Source organism: Cantharellus anzutake (assembly GCF_015039405.1).
Source record: "Cantharellus anzutake strain C23 chromosome Unknown EI90scaffold_193, whole genome shotgun sequence".
NCBI classification, from domain to species: domain Eukaryota; kingdom Fungi; phylum Basidiomycota; class Agaricomycetes; order Cantharellales; family Hydnaceae; genus Cantharellus; species Cantharellus anzutake.
The window spans coordinates 85,149-107,919 of record NW_024067143.1 but is presented as its reverse complement, the minus strand read 5'-3'; the positions used below and the strand labels follow the sequence as shown (position 1 = coordinate 107,919).

Genomic DNA, 22,771 nt, shown 5'->3' with positions numbered 1-22,771 from the left:
GCTGACACATCATGGCCAACATCAGCATTCTGGATGAACAAGTGGAAAAGAGTGGCATGGGTGCAAGATATACTGGCCACGGAGACATGGGAACACCTATCAACAGACTTGTCCGATCCGTCACCTGACACACCCCGTTCCCTGCCAGTGAAGCTCTGCTGCTGGCCCGCAATGTCCCAGGAGAATGACACAGGAGAAGGTTATTGACTTAGTTCGCATACCATGGCTAACTGCGTCCCATTTCTCAGGGTCTCCCACCAAAAACATCACAGAGCGTAGCGGCAGGCTTCTCCACAGGGCCAGGGAGGTTTTGTGACACCATCAGTGTTCTGGACAAGTGAACCCAAGCAAACGATCGCAATGCACGAGGTGAGTGCAAGTTGGGGGGGCTGCAGAGACAACGAGTCGAGGTATATATATCCATGCTTGCTCTGTGAGAAATGGTTGACGAAAAAATAGGCTGTCCACTTGCTCTGTGTCGGCAAGGACAGATGTCCACTTGCTCCGTGAGAAACGTTTGACTGAATAGGCAAGGACAAGCAAGTGGACATCCCCACTTGCTCCATGAGAAATGTTTGACTGAATAGGCAAGGACGAGCAAGTGGACATCCCCACTTGCTCCGTGAGAAATGTTTGACTAAATAGGCAAGGACGAGCAAGTGGACATCCCCACTTGCTCCGTGAGAAACGTTTGACTGAATAGGCAAGGACGAGCAAGTGAACATCTCCACTTGCTCCGTGAGAATAAATAGGTAAGGACAAGCAAGTGGACATGTCCACTTGCTCCATGAGAAACGTTTGATTGAATAGGCAAGGACGAAACATGTACACGAAAAACGTTTGACCAAATCCCCTCATGGACATGTCCACTTATTCCATGAGGAATTTTGATGCACAGTCGCATCTACAAATACTCAGTCAGGCTGTGGGAGATGGCGTCCTCGACGTTTCCCCCCTTTGAGTGCGTTAACATCCTTCTTGCATCCATGCTCGTCACTGATGTACCTGGTAGGTTCAAACAATGCCAAGACAGCCTTCTTCCCTCCAACAAGAAAAGTGAGCGTGTCGTTGCCAGTGTCTCCCTATGTCCTCATTTCTTTGGCATTCAGGATGCATCGCAAAGAGGGTGGCCAGTGTCCTTCTTGTTCAGAGACATTCGGCAGTGAGGCCTGTTTGCAGATGCACAAGGCCAAGTGCAACAAGGGAATCGTCTTAGTTCCGGACAGCGATAAGGAGGAGCTCTCCAACCGCCAGGTGCTGCGTTCAGACGATCTAATCATCCCCCCCAAGTTTCATCATCTCCAGCTGGGGATCGATCCTTGCTGGAAGGTTATCGTGTGCCAGGGATGTAGAGTGGGTATCAAACCTGAGTATCTCGCAAATCACATAACCTCCAAGCATAACAACATTGGCCAACTACCTGCCAACTACAAGGATATCCTCATCCAGCTAGGCGTCCCGTTCACTGTCACTCGTCCAAGGTCCAAGGTGCCCCCCATCCAATCTATCCCCATAGTCCCTGGCTTCATGTGTTCCTTCCCTGGCTGCGGATTTGCTGGCTTGGCGAGAAAGTCGATGATAAGTAACCATCACCACGAAGAGGGTTTCAGACTCATCGAGAGCTCAGTCCAAGTGATACTGAAGGCAAACAAAGGCCATCAGGTGTGGCCCGTCAACGAGAATTACATGTCTTGCAGCGCTTTGGACCCCGATCTACAATCCTTCTTCATGGGTCTCTTCCAGGAGGAAGAATCCAGATGGAACCCAACCACGATGGACGTTTCTGACGACCCACGCCATGTGAACGGTTTCTTAGCCACCTTTGGGTGGCTGAAGCTCACCGAGCGTCTCCCTTTTCAGTAGTTGCATGAGATCACTCTAGCTCGAGTGTCGACTGATCCCCAATGGTTGCAGCCGCTTTCTGGTCGGGTGGCAGGGTATTTCAAGAGGATTCATCCACTGATCGAGATCACATCGCCTATCATTTTAAAATGGGTCAACAGCACGGCCAAGTGAGTGCTTGCTCTTTCTCTTGTCGTCTCTAGACTGATGCATGCATGCAGCGCCGTCGAGAACATCCCCTTCTCTCTACCTCAACACACCTCGACGTCAATCCGGTACGAGCAATTGGCTTCACGGCTGGTCACCTTTGTTCTCAGATACTGCCATGTCAACGAAGAATTCCCCCTCCACATCATCCTCACTGATGGGCAGAAAGGGGATATAGCAAGGCTATATGAGGCCCTCCGATCGCCAGTGGCACTGGACGACGATGATGAATGGGACTTATTGATCCATCGCCTCCTTCACTCGCTCCTCTTTTCAACCCACCGAAAAATCTTACAGGAATCCAAAAAGGATCCTGTACTCATCTTCCTCATGCTATTGAACCTGGATCCCAACAATGGGAGGTTTGCATCCTGTTCGGCAATATGTGGCCGGATGTCAGGGATGCTCCACGTCTTCCGGTTGGTGGCGATCAAGGAGATTTGTATAGCAGCAATCACTGATGAGGGATCATCGGTGGAGGATGTGGTGAAGAGCAACGAGTTCATGTAATTTTATTTTTATTTTACCTCTCATCTATGACCTCTAACGGGGTTTTTTTTTTTTTTTTTTCCAAAGGACCTGTATGGAGCTATGCTCCTGCTGGCTACGTTCCGGATTTCCCAGTCCCTTCGATACAGTGTTGTCTGCTGACCGTTATGCAACCACCGTTGCCATGAACGATGAGGAGGGGTTTTCAACAGTGATGTGGAACGACGATAACAAGTCCATAACGGTCAAGGGCCAGCAAATCCAACTGGGGGATGTTCCCACCCTCTACAATGGGATCTTGGGGCTCATCGAGGAGAAGATCCAATGGCTCTCCCAGGGAGTTGAGCTCCAAATGCCTTTCCAAGAATGTTCTGGGATCACCGATGACCTCCACAATAGGATCCCCAACTATAGCTTTCTCAGCGACCCACGCATCATGAGCGTCAGACGGGATCTGCTCATTGCCCTTGGAAAGCCCAAATGGTTCGTCACCAACCCCGATGGTGGGATCGAGTGGAATCGGTTGATGTTGTCCAAGTGGATGGACGTGGCACAGGAGCTCAACACCCTGTTTCTAGTAGCCATCCATCTAGGTGGTGGGCAACCAGCAAGGGGAACTGAGATTTCCAGCATTCTGATAAGGAACCGCCAAAATGGCCACAGGAGCCTGTTTGCATTGGATGGTGGATTGACCAGTATTATTGGTTATAATAAAGTGAGTGACGGTCATGAGTGATGGTCGTGGTTAATAACATATCGCCCACCAGACCACTGCGAGGACCAGGTGCCGCAAGCACATCTTACGTTTCCTACACAAGGGTCTATCGGAACTGCTGCTAAAATACCTGGTATTCATCAGGACAGTAGAAGAGGTGTTCGCTGCATTCCTTTGGGGGGAGGAGGAACAAAACCACATGCACTATTATCTCTTCTACTCGTTGATGGGAGGTATGGTCAGCACTTCTGATCTGAGCACAAGCCTCCATGCGCAAACGACACATTACCTCAGAGCAGGTCTGGACGTGTCCACATACAGGCATATGGCTGCTGCGATCGGCCGACGTTTGGAGGTTGGCATCATCGATCCGGAGGAGGACGAGATGACGACGGGGATGGATGCCCAGGCGGGGCGGCTCACAACGACGTCGGAAAAAATCTATGGTCTTCAGAAGGATGAGGTTGGTGGCATCAATGATCGTGTCATCACACTCTTCCATGCAACCAGTCACCTGTGGCACGACAAGGTGCTTGGGCTCCCTGTACGTGGTCGTGTGGTTGATCTGAAAACGGTCTTGGACCATGAAACGACCATGAGCCAGCTATTGGGGGCCGAGAAGGAGAGTGAGCCGGATCTCAGTCATGCTGGACGACCACAGTCAGCGGCGGCAGCAGCGGAACAACTGGATATCTCGAGCATGGTACGGAATCTACTAAAGGAGGCGATCGAGCAAGATGTGATGCCTCAGCTCCTTGGTATGGAGGAACGTCTCATGGCTCGGCTAGGGGTTATGATGAGTAGCGAAGGCAAACCACCACCTCCTGCTGTGACGACAACCTCTCCTCCATCGCTTCACTCCCTGAACGGAGTACACACCACCCCTCCACCCGTTCCCGATGCATCTACTCCTGCAGCCATAGTGGATGATGAGTTCGAGTGGGAGGAACCGCCCTTGGGCGAAGCAATGGTATGTTCACTAACGTCTTCTGACTACACATGATTCATGGGAACCTTGTCACGTCAGGATAATATCCATGCCTCACCTGGATTGAAAGATCCACCGAAACAAGAAGAGGACGATGGGCTCCGGTACATCAAACGCAGCCAATGGAACCCTGGAGTGGGCAGCGCCACAGTGGTCAACCAACAACAACGACCCCAACACAATCATGTCCAACCAGGGGATTCGGAGACGGGGAAGCAGCAGCAGCAGCAGCAGCAGCGGCAGCAACAACGACAGAAACAGCAACAACAGCAACAGCAACAACAGCAACAGCAACAACAACAACGGCAGCAACAGCAACAACAGCAACAACAACAACCTCCCGAAGAAGAGCTTCCTTCCCTTGCAGCCGCTGATGAAGGTGAGCGTCCTCTCTTTCTATGGAGACCTAAGCCAAGAAGTTCCCTCAGAGTCCTCGACCCCCCTACTCCCCATCGTTGTCCCCCAAGAGGTAGATGGCAATAAGTTATCAAGGCTATACGATCCAAAGGCCACCGACAAGCTTCGAACCCTACTCAGGGATCAAAAAGCAACCTTTCGGTCCCCTGCACAGTACCAGGTCTACTGTGAGATCATGAAGAGGCAGCGTCATTGCCTATACGTTGCTGGCTGTGGTGCTGGTAAGACGTTACCGTTCATGCTTGCTGCCATGTCTTGGGGGATCACCAAGCAATCGATCTTGGTGTTGCCCTACCAGATCCTCCACCCGGAAATGCACAGGCGCTTGAGCAAATCCAACATATCCAATTGCAAATGGACGATGGAAACTCCATCTCCTGGGGAGCAAGTGGTCACTGTGGCCATTGAGTCCTTCAGCAACAACGTATTCATCAATTGGCTTGCAGGAGTGGCGAACAATGGAAGGCTGGGATGCATCATGTTCGATGAGGCACATGGGATCGTAGAAGATCAACTGTTCCATCCAGCCTACCTCGATGCCGTCCGGAAGCTCATGCAGCTGCAGAATGCCCCCATCCTTTTTATGTCGGGCACGATGTCGCGGGGTTTCACCTGGAAGTTTTGGAAGGCTGCTGACCTCCTGTATCGTCCAGACCAGTCTGCGGTGGTGATCCGCACGAGGACCCAACGGCCACAGATCTTCTACCAGTTCGTGGTACTGGGGATGGGTCAAGAGCCTTGCAAGACGGATCTTCCAGACGTCAAGACGGCCTGGAACATGGAATGGCGTGCACAAACGGTCGAGGTCATCCGCCAGGTGGAGGAGGGTCTGAAGGGCGATGAACGGGGGTTGGTGTTCTTCGTGAGCAAAGAGGAATGCATGGAATGGGCCACGCACTTGCACTGCTTGTACATCACTGCTGACGTCCCATCCGATGACCGTCGTTGCCGTTTCGATGATTGGCATCAAGGGAAGCGATGAATCCTGTGCCTCAACAAGGCAGGCTACTATGGCTTCGATTACCATGCTGTAGCCTTTTCGATCTTCGTTGGGCAACCTTTCTCTGTGAACGACTTCTACCAGAGTTCGGGGAGGGTGGCTCGAGGTCTGCAAGTTGGAACGAGCCTTGTGTTGCTTCCAGCTCCTCCGAAGCGCTTTTCCGCCACACAGGAGTGTTTCGAGGGTCGTGTGGCCATGACGAAGGCCATTCAACAGTACACGATGTGCCATCGGGTCATGCCTTCGCTGCATCTGGATAGCAAGGGTGAAAACTGTATGGGCCTTCGGGAGTCAGAGCCGGGGACGGTGCTGTGTGTGGCGTGTTACAAGGACAAGAAAGGCAAGCTGGATGACTATGATTTCGATCTCCGCTGGGGTAAACCTTTCGGTGAGTCTCTCCCTTCCTCTCTCCCTGTGCGTTCCCTCTGACGTGGCCCATATTGAGGGCAGCAGCGGATGATGGGGATGAGCCCATGGTGATAGATGGAGGTTCGCAGACATCGATGCAACCGCATGGATCTTGGACACCTTCTTCCACCGATCGATCGGCTGGCACTTCAAAGAGTGGGCCTTCGGCCTTGGAGATCAACGCTTCGCTCCAGCTGTCCAAATCCAACGCTTCTTCTGCCGTCCCCATTCAAGTGGAAAAATGTCTCCGGGAACTCAAGGGCAGGTGCTTACTGTGTTGGTTGCATGGTACGCACTGCTCACACCTCACATCATGCTGTCTTGGCACCACCACACGACAGGGATGGCAACAATATCAGGAGGGATATCACAAGTGGAAGTGGAAGCGTGGCCTGTTTTGCACCAAGGGGGACGGTAAGGACATTGAGGGGTATTGTTGGAAATGCCTCCTCAACATGGACTCTAGTTTGGTGCACACTTGTCCAACGAAGGACGGGTGCAAATTTCCTGATATGATTCCTGAAATGGCCTGGATGGTCCTAGGCTCGGAGGCGCTCCGTAAGGGTCTGGCCAACTACATTGGTGATCCCAAGGTAGAAACCATATGTGGGTACGAATCGTGGCTGTTGGGGAGATGGGAGGGCAATAAGAAATGGCGTAACAGTTCCACTCTGCTTGTACTCTTCTTTTACCGATGTTGCTCATCAAAATAGTAATGTGCCCTCGTGTCAGGCGGTGAGATACCTAGCTCTCCTGCATGTATGCGCTTTGGTGCTTTTCTTTCGTGCGAGGACATTGCCACTCAACGACGCTGGGTATTATAAGCATCTGACAATAATAGCTTAGACAACATATCATTAAAGATGTCACATGGGTCCATGTGTGTGCTCTTGGGTGTATTGTGATACCTAACTTCCTCCTCGCATACTGGTGGGAAGTTTCCGAGCGAGCAGCTCACCCAGAAATCATCATAGCCACAACTGTGGGAACTTTCTGGGCAAGCTGCTCGCCCAGAAACCATCACAGCCACAACTGTGGGAACTTTCTGGGCGAGCTGCTCGCCCAGAAACCATCACAGCCACAGCTGTGGGAACCTTCTGGGCGAGCTGCTCGCCCAGAACCTTCCCACGGGGGAGTACCTATTATGGGGAGTCGGCCGGAGCTCCAACAACTTCCGGATGCCCTCCCCCAGGGTTGTCACTGAGACTGAACCTGACATGTACATGTAGGGAAAAGGAGGACTCACGTAACCTAACATGGTATTCTCTTGAGTTGTTTTCTCTATATAAGTTTTTATCATCTTTTGGTACATACTCTCTGTCTTGCTTGTATTCTGTTGGACGCTTGGACGTTGTTGTGGGGACAACTCCGTGTACCGCAAAAAGTCGGATTCTGCGGAATTTGGCCACCAACATATACCACATACCCTCTGACGCTCCTGATGTTCATTCTATTACTATCCAACACTCCACAAACTCATTCCTTATTTTTCCCTATTTTCCCCATCATTCCCGACAACCCCAAGCAAAATTCCCACGCCCAACCACGCCGCCAATTTCACCCCCTCTCCACATCTCAAGAACCACTGCACCAATTGGGACGAATAAGGGCTCGTTGGAAAGCTGGAGATGAGGAGGTTGCTGACGGGAGGATAGGCGGGCGCTGTGGCGAAGCGTTGCGGAGTTAACTTTTACATTTCCCATTTCGGACCCGTTATGATATATCCCCCATTCATTCATATTTCTCTTATTGTTTCTTTGTTCCCAATTGGATATTCATTATTTACGGTTGCCTAACGGCCCGTTTACATTCCCCCAGTCCATTCATTTCATTTCAAACATATATAAACTAGATAACAACTTGTACATAACAAGTTAGTATTGAATAGACCCGTGAAGGGACAAGCAGAAGTTGCATCCAAGTGGCAAAGACGCCATCCACGACCCTAACGCCCCCATTGAGCTAGTTGATAACGTCTAAGACCCCTCTTATCAGAATCCTCAGCCTTGACGTCCAAGAGAGACATAGGTGAGTGTTTGTTTGAGGTTTTTGCAGACTCGGTAGCACCCAGGACCAAGACCCGGCCCAACGAACCACACCCGCGCACACTACCACCCTCCCCCTTCTCTCTGTCTCGAGTCTAGGCGATAGACCCATTACAACGTTCTTCACTGCACATCAATCTGCCTTCCACTTGTATCGTTTTTGTTCCCAGTTCAATTTACATCCATAACTGGTCCTTGGCATCTGTTTCTTTTTTCGCATTCTTCCGGTAATCTTGTACTTTCCTTGGTCACTCGACATTGCTCAACGAGGCCTCTAATGTTTGTGCCACACTAACTTTGCTGCTGCTTGCCTGCCTGTCGTGCACAAACCGGTCTTGGCCATCACAGGGCCTGTTGCTATTTCGAACTTTCTCCCGCGCCTATCACCGCCTGGATCCCTGATATGGTTGGAATTTCAAATCGTCTGTGGTTTTGGTCACAAAGGTAGGCAAAGTATGAGGTACATGGCTGTTGGCTGACTTTTCTAGGTGAACCCAAACACCGATTTCATGCTCATAAGCCCAAACCAGCCAGATATAGGGGATCGTTTGTTTGTTTGTTTGTTTGTTTGTTTATGTTTGGTTGTTCAATTGTTTTTGCTTCCTTGTTGCGTTGCTACCCTCCCATCATCATTCTCTCGTGCTTGGCTTACGGTATGGGTCGGTGTTGCCATGTAGATCTCGCTTCCATAGAATAAGCCGGAGCTGCTCAATATGAACCCAAACTTCCATTCTCAGGAACAGTTGATTTTGGCTGCCGTCTTCACTCAGATGCACGTCCAGTGTAACCGAGCTGTCGGTGCCTCTGGAAATGCTTAAATACTGCCATCGATCCATGAGGATCGTCCAATAATGGCAAGAAATATGTGGACCAAGTTCAGCGACTACCGAGATCGGATGTACAAGGGCTCTGCCATCGTGAGTGAAGTAGTTATGCTTTCCATGCACATGCACTCATACACACCTAGGTTCCTCTTCGTCAACTGGTCGATCTGGAAGGCAACCGCCAAGTAGATGAACAGTTCGTCGCCAGGTACCATGAGACTTGGGGGGGCAGCATCGACCCCTTGATGCACGAGATGACGGGGTTGCTTCCTGACGATGATGGGTTGGACCTCCAAAGTTTTCCTGCAGACATCCAGGTACAGGTCGTCCATGGCCAGCACCGAAAGAGGGTGCTGGAAATGCATATAAGGACTCTGCTGCAGCAAGAGCATGAACTTGCACATCCTGACAAGGAAGTGTCCTCACAGGAATTCCCAATAGAGGCGGTGTATGCGCATCCCCGCGCATTTTGGAAGGTGAAGCTCTATGGGCAATGTGAGAAGATCCTCCTTTCCGTCTCATCATGTCATTGATTTCATCATCAGCTCTTCGAAAGAACCATGAAGTCATGTTCCATGTTTGGCTGGCCAAAGATAACAAGATGGAGGACAAGGTGCCAAACAAGTGGCACTACATGTTTTCAGTCATGCATGGGGTGATCAAGTCGAAGAATCCGGCACCGGCTACGATGGAACTGGGTTCAGCCTGGAGGGCGGTGGAGGAGAAGGAGATGTTGCCGTTGCGGGATGTATGGAGATCGAGTGAGCTGGCAGAGGCCATTGGGGACCTCCTCACGATCCCATGCTGGAGGGAATGCGAAAAAGTGCCATCTAGCATGGAAAGGTGGACTCATTGTGGGATGCATCAGGTGAGCGACATGCAGTTTCGTCGTCTTTTTGTCTGACACCTCGGAAAGCTCTATGCACAGCTGATAAGAACTCACATCACGCAGCTGAGTGCCCTGGTGCAACCACGGGGGGTAACGTCAGTGACTGCGTTGGACCTTGCCCTTTCGTGGTCCATCAACTTCCAGCACCCTCCTAGGTGGACCGCTGTGTTGGACAACAAACCGAATGCGATATACAGCCAAGGGGCGATCTCGGAGGCGAAGAGGGTTCCAGATGGATTCAGGAATGCCCTTCAGGACCGCAAGTCGAACACTTGGGGATTCCTCCCTGATGACGTGAGCTTTTTTTTTTTTTTTTTCCCCTTCCTTTCTTTTCTTGACGTCTCTCCAAGTTCCTACATCCAGCCTATCTCCAGGCAAACAACTCGCGAGTCAACTTGGAGATGTCCAAGATACGAAGGACCTTCATTCTCGTAAGTCTTTCTGTCCTTGTTTGGTGTTGTTCATTGAAGCCCTACATATCAGTTGGTCTACATCGTCTTTGGGGAGAAGCAGGCCAAGAAGATGATGAGTCGGATGAAAGGGCATGGTGGAAGAAGGAAGCAAGAGGATGTGGATGCATTCCATTTCACTCAAGATAACGAGGAGCTCTTTTGGGACACTGCGCTCCCAAAACTATGCATGGCTAAGGGTCATAACACTGATGGTGTAAGAGTACTCTCGCTGTCTTCTTGTCCTTTTTTCTCATGATGCGGTTCAGTTACTGGAAGAGATCCTCCTATCTCGCCTGATCCGTCAAGGCACAGTGGAAGCCACGTTCAAGAAACAGGATGTGGACGAGACGAGTGACAACTTGGACAGGTTCGATGTCGCTCGGATCACAGACATGGTCAGGAGAAATGAAGGGTGGTGGGCCTTGCTGAGACGGTTCGCTGGATGGAAAGATAAGGCCTATCGTTTCACCTCTGGGGTAGTCATCGAAGCGGCTTCCCCAGACCGCTTCCAGGAACTTCGACAGGTGTCAGAGGCAGTCGTGGAGCAGCTGGATGGTGCGGTGGACAAGTACTACGACAGTATCTACCACCTTGGACAGCTGAGTTCGCACCGTGATGAGGTGGAAAAGTCTAGGGAGATGGTGCAACGCAAGCGGGTCGAGCTGGATCGGGAGGAGAGGGAGCTGGATGAGGCAGAGGAGTTCAACCACCAGCTTCACAGTATAGTGGAGGACGTGCTTCAAGAGGACTCTACAGCTATGAATCAGGCAAAGGCCAGGTACGACGAGCTTCCCCCAGTCCCACCCCCCAACAACATCGGGGACACACAGGGTTATGCATTGGAGCGGATGATGGCGTCTCCTTTGCCGCCTGTTATGGCATCGTCATTGGATACTACATCTTCCCCCCCTTCCCATAATTCTGGCCATGATGATTCTCTCCCTTCCTTGGTGCCCCACAGTGACGTCGACCTATTCCTGGATGACCTTCAGTTCCAAATGCGAATAATGTTTGAAAAGGATTTGCCCGACTATGATTGCTGGAACAAGGCCCACCGAATGAAGGATTTCCTGTTCCAGATGGTGCAGGAACCCTTGATATCTAGTGCCATCATGGATGGCAAAGTCACTGCCAAGGACATGATGAGCTTGGCCAGCATCCCCCCACCAGCACAACCCACGTCATCATCATCATCACCACAAACAACCCCTGAACAATCCTCAAGGAAGAGAAGAAGGTCATCGTCCCCTTGTCCAACCTCGAAGAAACTCAGAAGGGCCTCTGACCAAATCGATGACAGGGCAGTCGTGCTGAGACCCGATCGCTGGCGTCAAGTGGCAAGTCGAGCGTGGGTGGGAACCCCTCCTTTGACCATAGGCCCACTGCACCGTGATCACCAGACTCAAGGTACTGCTCCAGTGGGAACACAGCAGGATGACTGCGACGAGGATGCGACAGAGGATCCATCCTCGGATGAGCCAGATGCTGCTGGATCCATGCTGGAGGAGTTACCTGATGCTGCTCTTCCTCCCTTGGATGCATGCCAGGAGGATACACGTATGTTAGACAATCTGTACTCTCAATGCCCGCTGAAAGAGCTGCTCTCTGATGGGTGGGAGTGGGATGCTGATTCGATGCCAGAAGACCTGTGGATGGGACAGGATGGACCGAGTGGGGGTGTGACGGTAGTAGAATCACAGGGTGTTGGATATGAACAGCAAACGTCGCAACGCTCTCAAGTGCCTGGTACAAGCAGCAACCACACTTCCCAGTCGGACCATCTGCTGGGGACCCCTGATCACACGATGCTGAATCGTTACATAGGATATCAATATTGGAGCCAGGAATGGCAGAATGAATAGTTGTGTATTTATTCCTTTGTTGTCAGGGCCTGAGCATGGAATGCTATTGAAAAAAAAAAACCGCGTTGCTGTCTAACGCAATGGTGTGTGACAGCGTCCCACCAAGGAAGACACACCTTCCCAACCGCTGGTTGGGTATCTGTCAGGAATACGTATCCAGAGGGTTGCATGAAATCACCTGGGCTCGTAAGGTCGGAGGGGTGGGAAGTTAGCTTCAGCAACTCGGGTGGAGTGCTGTGCTCGTTCTTACACTGGTGCCCCAATTTCGGATGGGAGCCTTACGACAAGGGGTAGAGACGAGGGCATCCAGTGTAACCTACACAAGTTATAAGTACAACTAACTAAATAGGACCGGAGTGGGCGGATCAAGAGACAATATGAAGAATAAACAAATGGTTAATATTGGCAATCAGGATCAACGCTTTTGATCTTGTCTTAACAGCCGCTTGAACCCACCCCAAACTCACTCCTGACATCCTCTGGATTAGGCTCAGTTTAGTTCCTGAGTTTAGCAATCTAGCCAACTGTGAAACCGCCTAATGAACGGCTTGTGTGCATGCCGGATGAGACGCAACAGAATAGCGTGGCAACAGTCCTGGCCAATGCCAGAACCTCTTGAAATTGAAGACGAGAAGCCAGTAATTAACAGGCAGGAGACCGGGGATGGAGGGTAACACAAAAAACAAGGACAACGAGGAACAGGAGGAACAAGAGCAGAGGTTACAAAGAACAAGGAAACAACCGAAGATAACGAAACCTAGAAAAAACCTGAATAAGCAATCGGGATCCCATTGCATCTTCGACAGGTGCCTGACGTGTTCGGGCGAAAACACCCACTCATCACGAGCGGGGACAACTTTGCCCTTTCCCCACAGGCAGAACGTGAGCAAAAAGTCGATCATGTCAACCACCTTGCATTTCTGGGCACTCTCCAAGTCGACACGGATGGGCTCTTCCGAAGGCGCCTTTTGCGCAAACTTTGAAGCCCATTCCCCCCGGCCCTTGGCGACACAGTTGCCTTTATATGATGAAGGTGGAACACTCTTGCCTTGGGGAAAGGGCCATCGTCAGGTTCACCAAAATCGATCCAGAGGGAATACCAATAACTGAGCTGAGCCAGCGAAACCATAACTTACTATCTGGCAGTACAAAACGGGGCAGTCGCACAACCAATACCATTCAAACAGATAAGGAGTAACACAAATCATGCACTCACTAATACGTGGAACCTGGACGACAATGTGGAGATGTCTACGCTGAGGCGGATGGAGGAAAATCTCGGATAATATATCCACAGGTGATAGCGATCCGGCATCTTCAAGTTCGACGGTCTTCATAGCCTCGCTGAAACTGTGATCGACTGCAATGGAAACCTTCCAGAGTGTGAGGGTGTCTGCAAGAATGTGATCCAGTGCGGGCTTCTTCTCCTCCTTGATGGCTTTCTTGAGGGCACCAACAGTCTTTGTATCCGAAATTTCCACTGGAAAGATGCGGTTGGCATCATCGTCACGAATGAGACATTGAAGTTCGAGGACACGGTAATCTAATTGTGGCACTAAAGACGAGCTTGAGGGGGGAACGAACGTGTTGAATGCTCACTGTCGTCCTCTGTCTGTGGCTTTGGGCCTGTCACAAAGTCAGGTGTCTACTTATCGGGATGAGTGTTGACGCACCAGGCAACTTGACGAGCAGTGCCTCTCCATTTGACAGTGCCTCTCCAGCTGACACTGCCTTTCGATCTGAATTGATCAAGCGTTCTATTAACTGCCTTGGACGGAGTTTTTCAACCCCCCTATTAGAGAATGCCTTGCTGACTAGCTCCTTAAGCACTTCACGATCATAATCGACGAAATTAGCTGGTGAGTTTGTAAATCTCCACACTTCGAGCTCGTATGCATCAATGTCGCTAAGGACACGAGGTGCCTTGGCCTTGACCATCTCCTTCAAGCCAGCGACATTGGTTTTGGAAGATATCCCAACCGGGATCGACTCTCCAGTAGGCCTGTTATCGTGATCGACGACAAGGCACCAGACTTCCATGGCAGTGAACCAGACACAATAAATTGGGCCAACTCCGTGACAATTACATACATACAGCTGACCCAGATCGATAGGTCAAATCGTGAGCGGTCCGACGGGTCCCTAGACCTTCTTCACTCTAACAGGCTACAGCAGCCGCTAAGTACTATTGGGGTGCTGCACAATGAACCTATTCGAACTTAGGCCACCAAGTAGCCGATGGAACATTCAAGGCTTTTCAAGCTGCTTCTGACGTTCAATGAGTCCTATCCCAACAAACCTGCCACCGTTGCCAAATATGCTCCATCCGAACGTTTATGCGAACGGAGAGCTTTGGCTGGTCACCTACCCACGATGTCGCTGCAGTACTGATGAGCATCCAAATGTTTGTTTCACGATCCCATCGGTATGGGTTTCTTAGTTTTGACGCAAACCCTCATCCAGACCATCTTATCCTGCACCACATCATTTGAGAGTGATTGATTACGCATGTACAAACAGTCAGCTCTCGTTTAGGGTTCATGTAAATGACAAGTCTGGTAGCAATGCGATGTGCTCAGAGTCGACCTCCCCCAAACCTGTGTCAAGCCGAGTCAGACAGATGCTAAGATAATGGTGCCAAGGCTAGGATGTTGGATCACCAGAACCCCATAGATGGTCCGAAGCAACGCCCCGAAATGACGATGGAGGAAGCAGATGGAAAGGATGAGGCGTTTCCTGCTTCGATTTTTGCATGCAGGATCGAAATTTTGGGCAGAGTCAACTGAGCGTGACGATCCAAGCAAGTAAGCAACGTTAGTCGCGAGCCATTGAAACAAGAGGTCAGAAGTGGGGATGGGCATACTTACCGATAAGTCCAAATCCTTCTAATTGACCAGTGGTTCTCCCGAAGTTAACAATATTATTCCGGGCATACTAAGTCGAGAGACAAATCGAATGATGGAAGCACTTGGAGATGGAGACAGGCAGCGACGATCGAGCGAGATGGAGATGGTGGTATGGGTGGTATGGGAGGCTCAGGGAAGGGCGAGTGGGGCACACGGTCAGATGCAATGACCGTAGTAAGCAGGTGGGCAGACACTAAAGACATCGTTGTTGTTGTTGAACTCTTGTTTGTTGAAGCGTGTAAGAGATCATGAACCGGCAACTGCGGACACGCGGGCTTGGGTGGATATGAATGATGCAAATTAAGGAATGGGGGGATCAGATGTGGGAATAGGTTCTAAGGGCGTCACAGGACATCAGAAGGGCGAGTTAAAGGGGGAAGAAAGGCATGGAAAGGGGGAAAATTATGACCAACGCACCAAAAATCATCAAACCAGCCAAAAACTCATCCCCCCGTCGACAAAATCGCTCGAACGGCAGCAGATCGTCCGCCAGCTTAGGATGAAGGTCCTAACGTAAGATCCGGGCCAATGGCCCAAAGGACCGGCCAAATCAGCCAAAAATGACACAGAAGGCCATCACAAAGCAGCCCACCCAAAGACGCCTACAGCCAAATGCCCATAGAGATCCGGGGTGAACTTGAGCACTGACAGTGCATTGGACCAATGCGAGGCGTTGAAATGGAGGCTAAGGGCGTACACAAAGCGACCCACCACCATAGATCATAGACACCGTCGATCTGATCGCCAGAAAACTAAATGAGAGTCTGGAAATGCGGTTGAGCGCAAATAGGGCAGAAAGTCAACTAGAAGCGGGAAAAATTAAGTGAAGAGTCGTACGGAGTTGAACTCTCGTCAAAGGGATTCCCCAAGAGGATCTGATATGGAAACTTCAGCGGCCGAGACTGATACGGAGGATTCAGTGATCGATACAAATTGAGACCGACGTTTTCAACGGCAAGAAACAGATGTTCTGAGTTGAGAAGGGGGATCATGGAAAATAAAAAAGAGAGATATGGAAAAAGAAAAAGCCACGATGACGCGTCTGCCTGGGAACACTTTGAGGGATGTGCTCTGATCCCTTTATATCAAAGTATTGGGACTCCCAGGGAGCAGCAGATACGCCAAAGTGGGGGAAAAACAAAATAAGAATGGGAATGCTGAACGGGAATGCTGCGCGGGAATGAGAGATGTAAGTGCTGGATACATCAAAGGGTTCCTACCCAGAGGTCTACTACCCTCGACTCCCTCGACTCCCCACCTTCATGCCGGTTATACTGGACAAGTTCAGCTCTCAATGAAATAGGAGAGAAAAGGCTCACACCAGGAATTCGACTCGGGGGAAGGATGCAGGGTTCCAAGGGATGCTGTGCTATGATATCCCAACGGCGCGCTATCGGGCACAACACAACCCTGCCTTGGACACAGGTAAGAGAACCTGGGATTGTTATCTAGTAAGGGAAGAGTGGGCCCTCCCTCCCCCCACCTCAATCCTTCCTGCACCCCAGTGAGAGAAAAAAATTGCATAGCCTCACAATTTAAATAGCTACCATTACAATACAAAAGTCACATGTGACGGACATAACCACAACCTACTCCGGAAATCAACTTGCAACAATAACAACCACTTAGTCCAGATTTTATAATGGAGATGGCTGGGTACGAGTCTGGAATCTCAACTCCCATGGCACCCATAAAAGGAAATGTACCAGTGTGACCATAGGGAAGGTCCGGGTGGCAGTACTTGGAGGCTGTGGGAACGTTCTGGGCGAGTTGCTCGCCCAGAATTGTGGCTGTGACCTGTGGGAACATTCTGGGCGAGCTGCTTGCCCAGAACTGTGGCAGTGTCTGGAGGTCTTCTCACACTTCCGTGCTCACACAAGTGTACAAGGCACTTGTGTGCACGCTGGAGGAGACGCAATGGAATAGCGTAGCGACAGTCCCAGCAAATGCCAGAACCTCTGGAATTGAAGACGAGCCGGGTAATTTACAAGGATGGAGATTGGGGAAGGAGGAGGGCAATGCGAAAAAACAAGGACGAGGAAGAACAAGGAGGAGAAGAACGGAGGTTACAAAAACAAGGGAACAACCGAAAATAAAGAAACCTAGAAAAAACTAGAGTAAGCACTCGGGATCCAACCCACCGAGAGTAACCGGAGGTCACAACACCCCCCCTGCTCAGTGAGACCGAAATGCTTACCGGAAGTAAGGGACTCCGAGAGAAAACTACGACAAAAATCGCTTTTCAGGCTAAAAGAAATGAGACTAAAAAAGAAACAAAGAAAACGCCTTCAGCAGAGGATGAGGAATAAGAGGGCCAGAGCCCAGAAGCGTGAGCGGACGAATAAACACATATGGAATTCATCCGAAGAAATCGACCCAGGTATGCAGCGGCAATAAAACCTGAATCGGCATGACTGTAGCCTCGGAAGACACAGTATGCGTAAGGCCGACAGTGGGTATGGCACATAAGATGAAGGCATCACCGGATAATGTGCCATGCGCGAAAAAAGAGCGCTTAGTCCAACTGCACACAAGTCTAATTTAATCTCGTACCTCCATTAAATAACAAGTGAATGAGAATAAAAACAAGTGGATATCCTCACTTGCTTAAATCCTACTATGACTGTAGTAGAGACACTAAGATGGCACCGACATCCTACTATGCACCAGCCTTTTCCATTCAATCCTACTATGACAATAGTGCAAGTGGACATCTTCACTTGCTAGCCGTGAGAAAAAAAGCAAGTGGACATCTCCACTTGCTAGCCGTGAGAAAAAAAGCAAGTGGACATCTTCACTTGCTGCCGTGAGAAAAAAAGCAAGTGGATACCCTCACTTGCTTAAATCCTCCTATGCACCTGCCTTTTCCATTCAATCCTACTATGACTGTAGTAGAGACACTAAGATGGCACCGACATCCTACTATGCACCGGCCTTTTCCATTCAATCCTACTATGACAATAGTGCAAGTGAAGATGTTCACTTGCTGCCGTGAGAAAAAAAGCAAGTGAAGATGTTCACTTGCTAGCCGTGAGAAAAAAAGCAAGTGAAGATGTTCACTTGCTGCTGTGAGAAAAAAAGCAAGTGAAGATGTTCACTTGCTGCCGTGAGAAAAAAAGCAAGTGAACATCTTCACTTGCTGCCGTGAGAAAAAAAGCAAGTGGATATCTTCACTTGCTTGCCATGAGAAAAAAGCAAGTGGACATCGTCACTTGCTAGCTGTCAGGGCACAGCCCCTGACCCCACACACCCTCAGGTACCCTTCCCCCATTTTCTCCTATTTTTCCCATCACTGTTCCACAATCCCGCATGCATGCAGACCGTGGGAACGTTCTGGGCGAGTTACTCGCCCAGAAACCATCACAGCCACAACCGTGGGAACTTTCTGGGCAAGCAGCTCGCCCAGAATCTTCCCACGGGGGGTGCCAATTATGGAAAGTCGGCAAAGAGCTGAAAACTGTATAGTTCCCGGCTCCCATTTGTAGCGGCTTCACAGGAGGTTGAGAAGGTTACCCTTCATTTCCTGTGTGTGAGAAAAAAAGCAAGTGAACATCGTCACTTGCTTGCCATGAGAAAAAAGCAAGTGGACATCGTCACTTGCTAGCTGTGAGAAAAAAAGCAAGTGGACATCCTCACTTGCTAGCCGTGAGAAAAAAATCCTACTATGCCATTCAATCCTACTATGACGGTAGTCGAGCCACTTGACTTTCAGAACCAATTCAGTCCTTTCCATTCAATCCTACTATGCCATGGGAATTTTAAAATCAATTCAGATCATAGTAGACCTACTATGACGGTAGTAGATCCCTTGGTTTGGCCAACTGGTAAGTTGCCCCATGGCGTGATGGGACCTGTAACTTATGCATGCTGACTAGGCAGCACTAGTCTCTGCAAAATTACACTGCATCTTCAACCGATTCATCGCGTGCGATCTTGTGGGTCTTTCCCTGTTGCGAACCACTCACTTCTTCACTAAGGCACTTGACTTTGTTTGTTCTTTAGCTCTCATTCTTAGTTCTGCCTTACCCTTTCATGCATCCCACCCCTCCCCATCGCCTCCTGCTGTACCATTGACTGCCCTTGTATCTTGTTTCGACTGTTTTTCTTTTGTTTGCATTTAGCGCTTAGTGATAAGTGTTTGCGCTGGGATTGGTTCGACATTGTTTGTAGCTTGTAACTACGGGCTGCCATGTCTGTCTTGTGCAATCGCATTCGCTGCTGGCCCACTGCGGGCTGGGTCCACTACACCGCTGATCCAGACCGATTAGGTCAGAATAGGTCACCGGCAGTTGAGCGAGTGGGAACCGTCACCAGCATCTGTGGGGAAGTCGATGCGAGAAAGGAAAGGTGGTAAAGGAGTCAGCACTAGCCATTTCAACAACACCAACCCAAATGCTTACTTTCTAGCAGGAGAGCACTGCAATATTGTGCTCCTGCACAGCACGGCTATGGGTAGTAGAGAGCGGGGATTAATATCATGGACCACAGGAATCATGATCTGTTAGAATTCTTGGTATAATGGCATACGCTACGACCAACTCACGTTTGGTGATGTTGAGTCGTGTGGCGTCTTAGATTTTCGCCAATTACCTTTCTTGGTGACACCCGTCCCAAAGTCAGTGCGCATTCATAGCGCCTGACTATAAAATCTTAATTTTAGGGCAACCCAACCTTTCCTCAGTTCACGTACAACGGGACTGAGGTGTGTTGGTTAGATCTTGTTCATTCTTCATAAAACATGTATCTAACTTTCGTACACCAGCGACAACATCGCTAGTCCATCTTTTCGTCTTATATGATCATGTGCTGGCCCAGTGATTGTGCGACAGATGACGGTCTGAGAACTTGACGTATTTTTCAAATGATGTATTGGACTGTTCTCAAGCCGAAGGGTATCAACTTGTTGGAATAAAGAGCCAGTCGGAGGGACTCATCTCAACTTGCAAGTGGCCAGCTGACTTACTTGGTGGCGTCTCGTTGCTTTCACCTGCATGCACTGGATTTAAAAGGGACAGATCTTCTGGGCAAGATGAAATGGAAGACTGGGGAGTATATTGCCCAGTCCAGTAGCACATGAACTAGAGGAGAGTAATTACCTAGCGAGTATATCGCTGGTATACATGAATCAGTACAAGATGATGGACACAGTGAGAGGATAGTCAGACTCACCTCAGTGCTGTAGCTATGATTTTCTTTTTCTAACACAAGAAAACGATGCAACAACTGCATTCGCGACGATGTCGAGGTATGTTCATAGTTCTGTATTCATCATCCCTTACTCTAGTATCTCATTTCCCTTTTTAAACAAGGCTTTTTCTTCAAGGGCATTCCCTCGCCTATTCCCTTACAGGTGTAGAATACCCAAAGGAGAACGGGATCACCCCCCCACATTTATTGAACACATCGGATGGTGCTTACAGTATCATGATGGGTGTTTTTGCAGAGACCATTCGTTCCCTTGTTCCCTTTGGTATCTACCAACCACAGGGCCTCAATTTGGAGCAAAATCTGGAGTCAAACGATCAAGTGGCCCCCCCCAGTCTTTGGGTTACAATCAACCCAAGGAACCAAGTTTTTGTGGGGACAAGTCCGTGCACCGCAAAAAGTCGGATTCTGTGGATTCTACCCAACAACACACACTACATACCCACCTATGCTTCAATTGCTCATTCCCTCACTATCTAACACTCCATACACCCATTCCCTATTTTTCCATATTTTTCCCATCATTCCCGACAGTCCCAGGTCAATTTCCCACACCCAACCACACAGCCAATTTCACCCCCTCCCCAGACCTCCACAACTACACATCAAACATAGCCATTTTTCTGCCCGATGGTGATGCTCTACCTTCCCCCCTTCACTCATGGAGCATTTCCCAGAATGGAAACCCCATTGGTTCAGCACGGTGTAGAGCCTCACGTGGTGTTGACAGCACCTGTCAATGGCCATATCTCAGGAACTACTGCACCAATCGGGACAAATGAGGGTTCGTTGGAAAGCTGGAGATGGGGAGGTTGCTGACGGGAGGATAGGCGGGCGCTGTAGCGAAGTGTTGCGGAGTTAACCCTTACAATTTCCATTTCGGATCCGTTGTCACAATTCCCCCATTCATTCTATATCTTTTATTGTTTCTCTGTCCCTGATTGGACATTCTTTATTTACAGTTGCCTATCGGCCCGTTTGCATTTCCCCAGCATTCATTTTATTTCCAGCCCATATAAAATAGAGAAACCTTGTACATAACAAGTTAGTACTGAATAGACCCGTGAAGTGTTAGTTTGAGGTTTTTACAGACCTAGTAGCACCCCTGGACCAAAACCCGACCTCCCAACCTGTACCTGCGCATCACTACAACCCTCCCCCTCTTCTCTGTCTCAAAGTCAAGGCGATCGACCCATTACAACATTTGAAGGAACTGAAGGACCAAATGCTATGGAAAGAATGCAAAACTTGGTGGCAGATCTGTATCTCACGCAGCAAATGCGAGTCCATGACAAGGAATGGACAGTACTGTTGACATGGGAAGTGCAAAGACCGACATATCAGGATGCTATGGAAACTGTTAGTAGGAAAAGGAGACCAGCCAAGGACAAACGATGGAATACTTGTGGCAGACATCGGAACACCATCAAGGGGAGCGTTGACACCATTTAGCACATACATAATAACACTATCACATGTAAGAGGATTGGGAAGGAGGACAAAAGGAGAGTGGGAGCAGACAATGGTGGGGGTGTAGTGCAGAATGGAGAAAGTAGACATGTGGAAAGGATCTGGCGAAGATGTAATGAGAATTGAGAAAGAAGATGACATAATTTCAGCATCGAAATTTCACTAATATTGCCATGGTGAAGAGACTCTTTTGGCAGCAACTGTTCCGAGAAAGGAAACACACATAGATCACAAGCGCTGCTAGACTCAACATCACCAATTGTGAGTTGGCCTCAGCATCATCCTGGTTCAGTACAAGGGAGGAGGGTGGAGGCCATGTGGTGAAGTTAACCTACAAGTTCTCATTTTTATGTTCAGGTTGGCGCCAACAGTTATTGTGACAAAGTTTGTGTCACAACTGTGACAAAAGCGGTGATGCACAGGGGGAACAGAAATGTATCTGTGATGGCTTTTTGTCACAATTGTTGTGACACAAGCAGTGATTGCATACTCTGTTTCTCCAGGGGGAAACAGAAATCACCATTTGTGTCACAATATTGTAACAAAATGCTGTCACAGAGGCATTCTGTTCCCCCTAGAGGAACAGAGTATGCATCACCGGTTGAGTCACAAAAAGTGTGACACAAAGTTGTCACTGCATTTTCTGTTCCCCCTGGAGGAACAGAGTGTGCATCACCGCTTGTTGTGTCACAAAAATTGTGACTCAAGTTGTCACTGTATTTCTGTTCCTCCTGGAGGTGCCGACACTCCTTCTATTGCAATAGGCTTTCCTCAAGCTGACGAAAGCATAGTGGTACATTTCTGTTCCCCTTGGAGGAACAGAGTATGCATCACCGGTTGGGTCACAAACATTGTGACACAAGTTGTCACCACATTTCTGTTCCTCTAAAGGGATCTGTGTGCTTTCGTCAGCTTGAGGAAAGCCTATTGCAATAGAAAGAGTGTCAGCACCTCCAAGAGGAACAGAAGTGCATCTGTCACAAAGTTTTGTCACAAGATTGTGACACAAACGGTGATGCATACTCTGTTCCTCTAGGGGGAACAGAATGCCT

At 49.5% G+C, this 22,771-nt stretch overlaps 2 protein-coding genes across 2 annotated transcripts; both read left to right on the top strand.

Annotated features, from left to right (window-relative positions):
* Window positions 1-4,908: 4,908 nt before the first annotated feature.
* Window positions 4,909-6,779, top strand: EI90DRAFT_3023133 (uncharacterized protein; the record flags this gene model as incomplete). Its single annotated transcript, XM_039057852.1, has 4 exons — window positions 4,909-5,520; window positions 5,659-6,046; window positions 6,156-6,331; window positions 6,408-6,779. 4 exons carry the CDS (start codon window positions 4,909-4,911, stop codon window positions 6,777-6,779), a joined length of 1,548 nt encoding a protein of 515 aa, XP_038907992.1.
* A 2,183-nt stretch (window positions 6,780-8,962) lies between these two features.
* On the top strand, window positions 8,963-12,138 carry EI90DRAFT_3137573 (uncharacterized protein; the record flags this gene model as incomplete). The annotated part of the gene is made up of 7 exons (XM_039064855.1): window positions 8,963-9,028; window positions 9,079-9,430; window positions 9,481-9,803; window positions 9,852-10,118; window positions 10,175-10,255; window positions 10,308-10,490; window positions 10,543-12,138. The coding sequence occupies 7 exons, from the start codon at window positions 8,963-8,965 to the stop codon at window positions 12,136-12,138; spliced, it is 2,868 nt and encodes a 955-aa protein (XP_038907991.1).
* Between the last annotated feature and the right edge of the window lie 10,633 nt (window positions 12,139-22,771).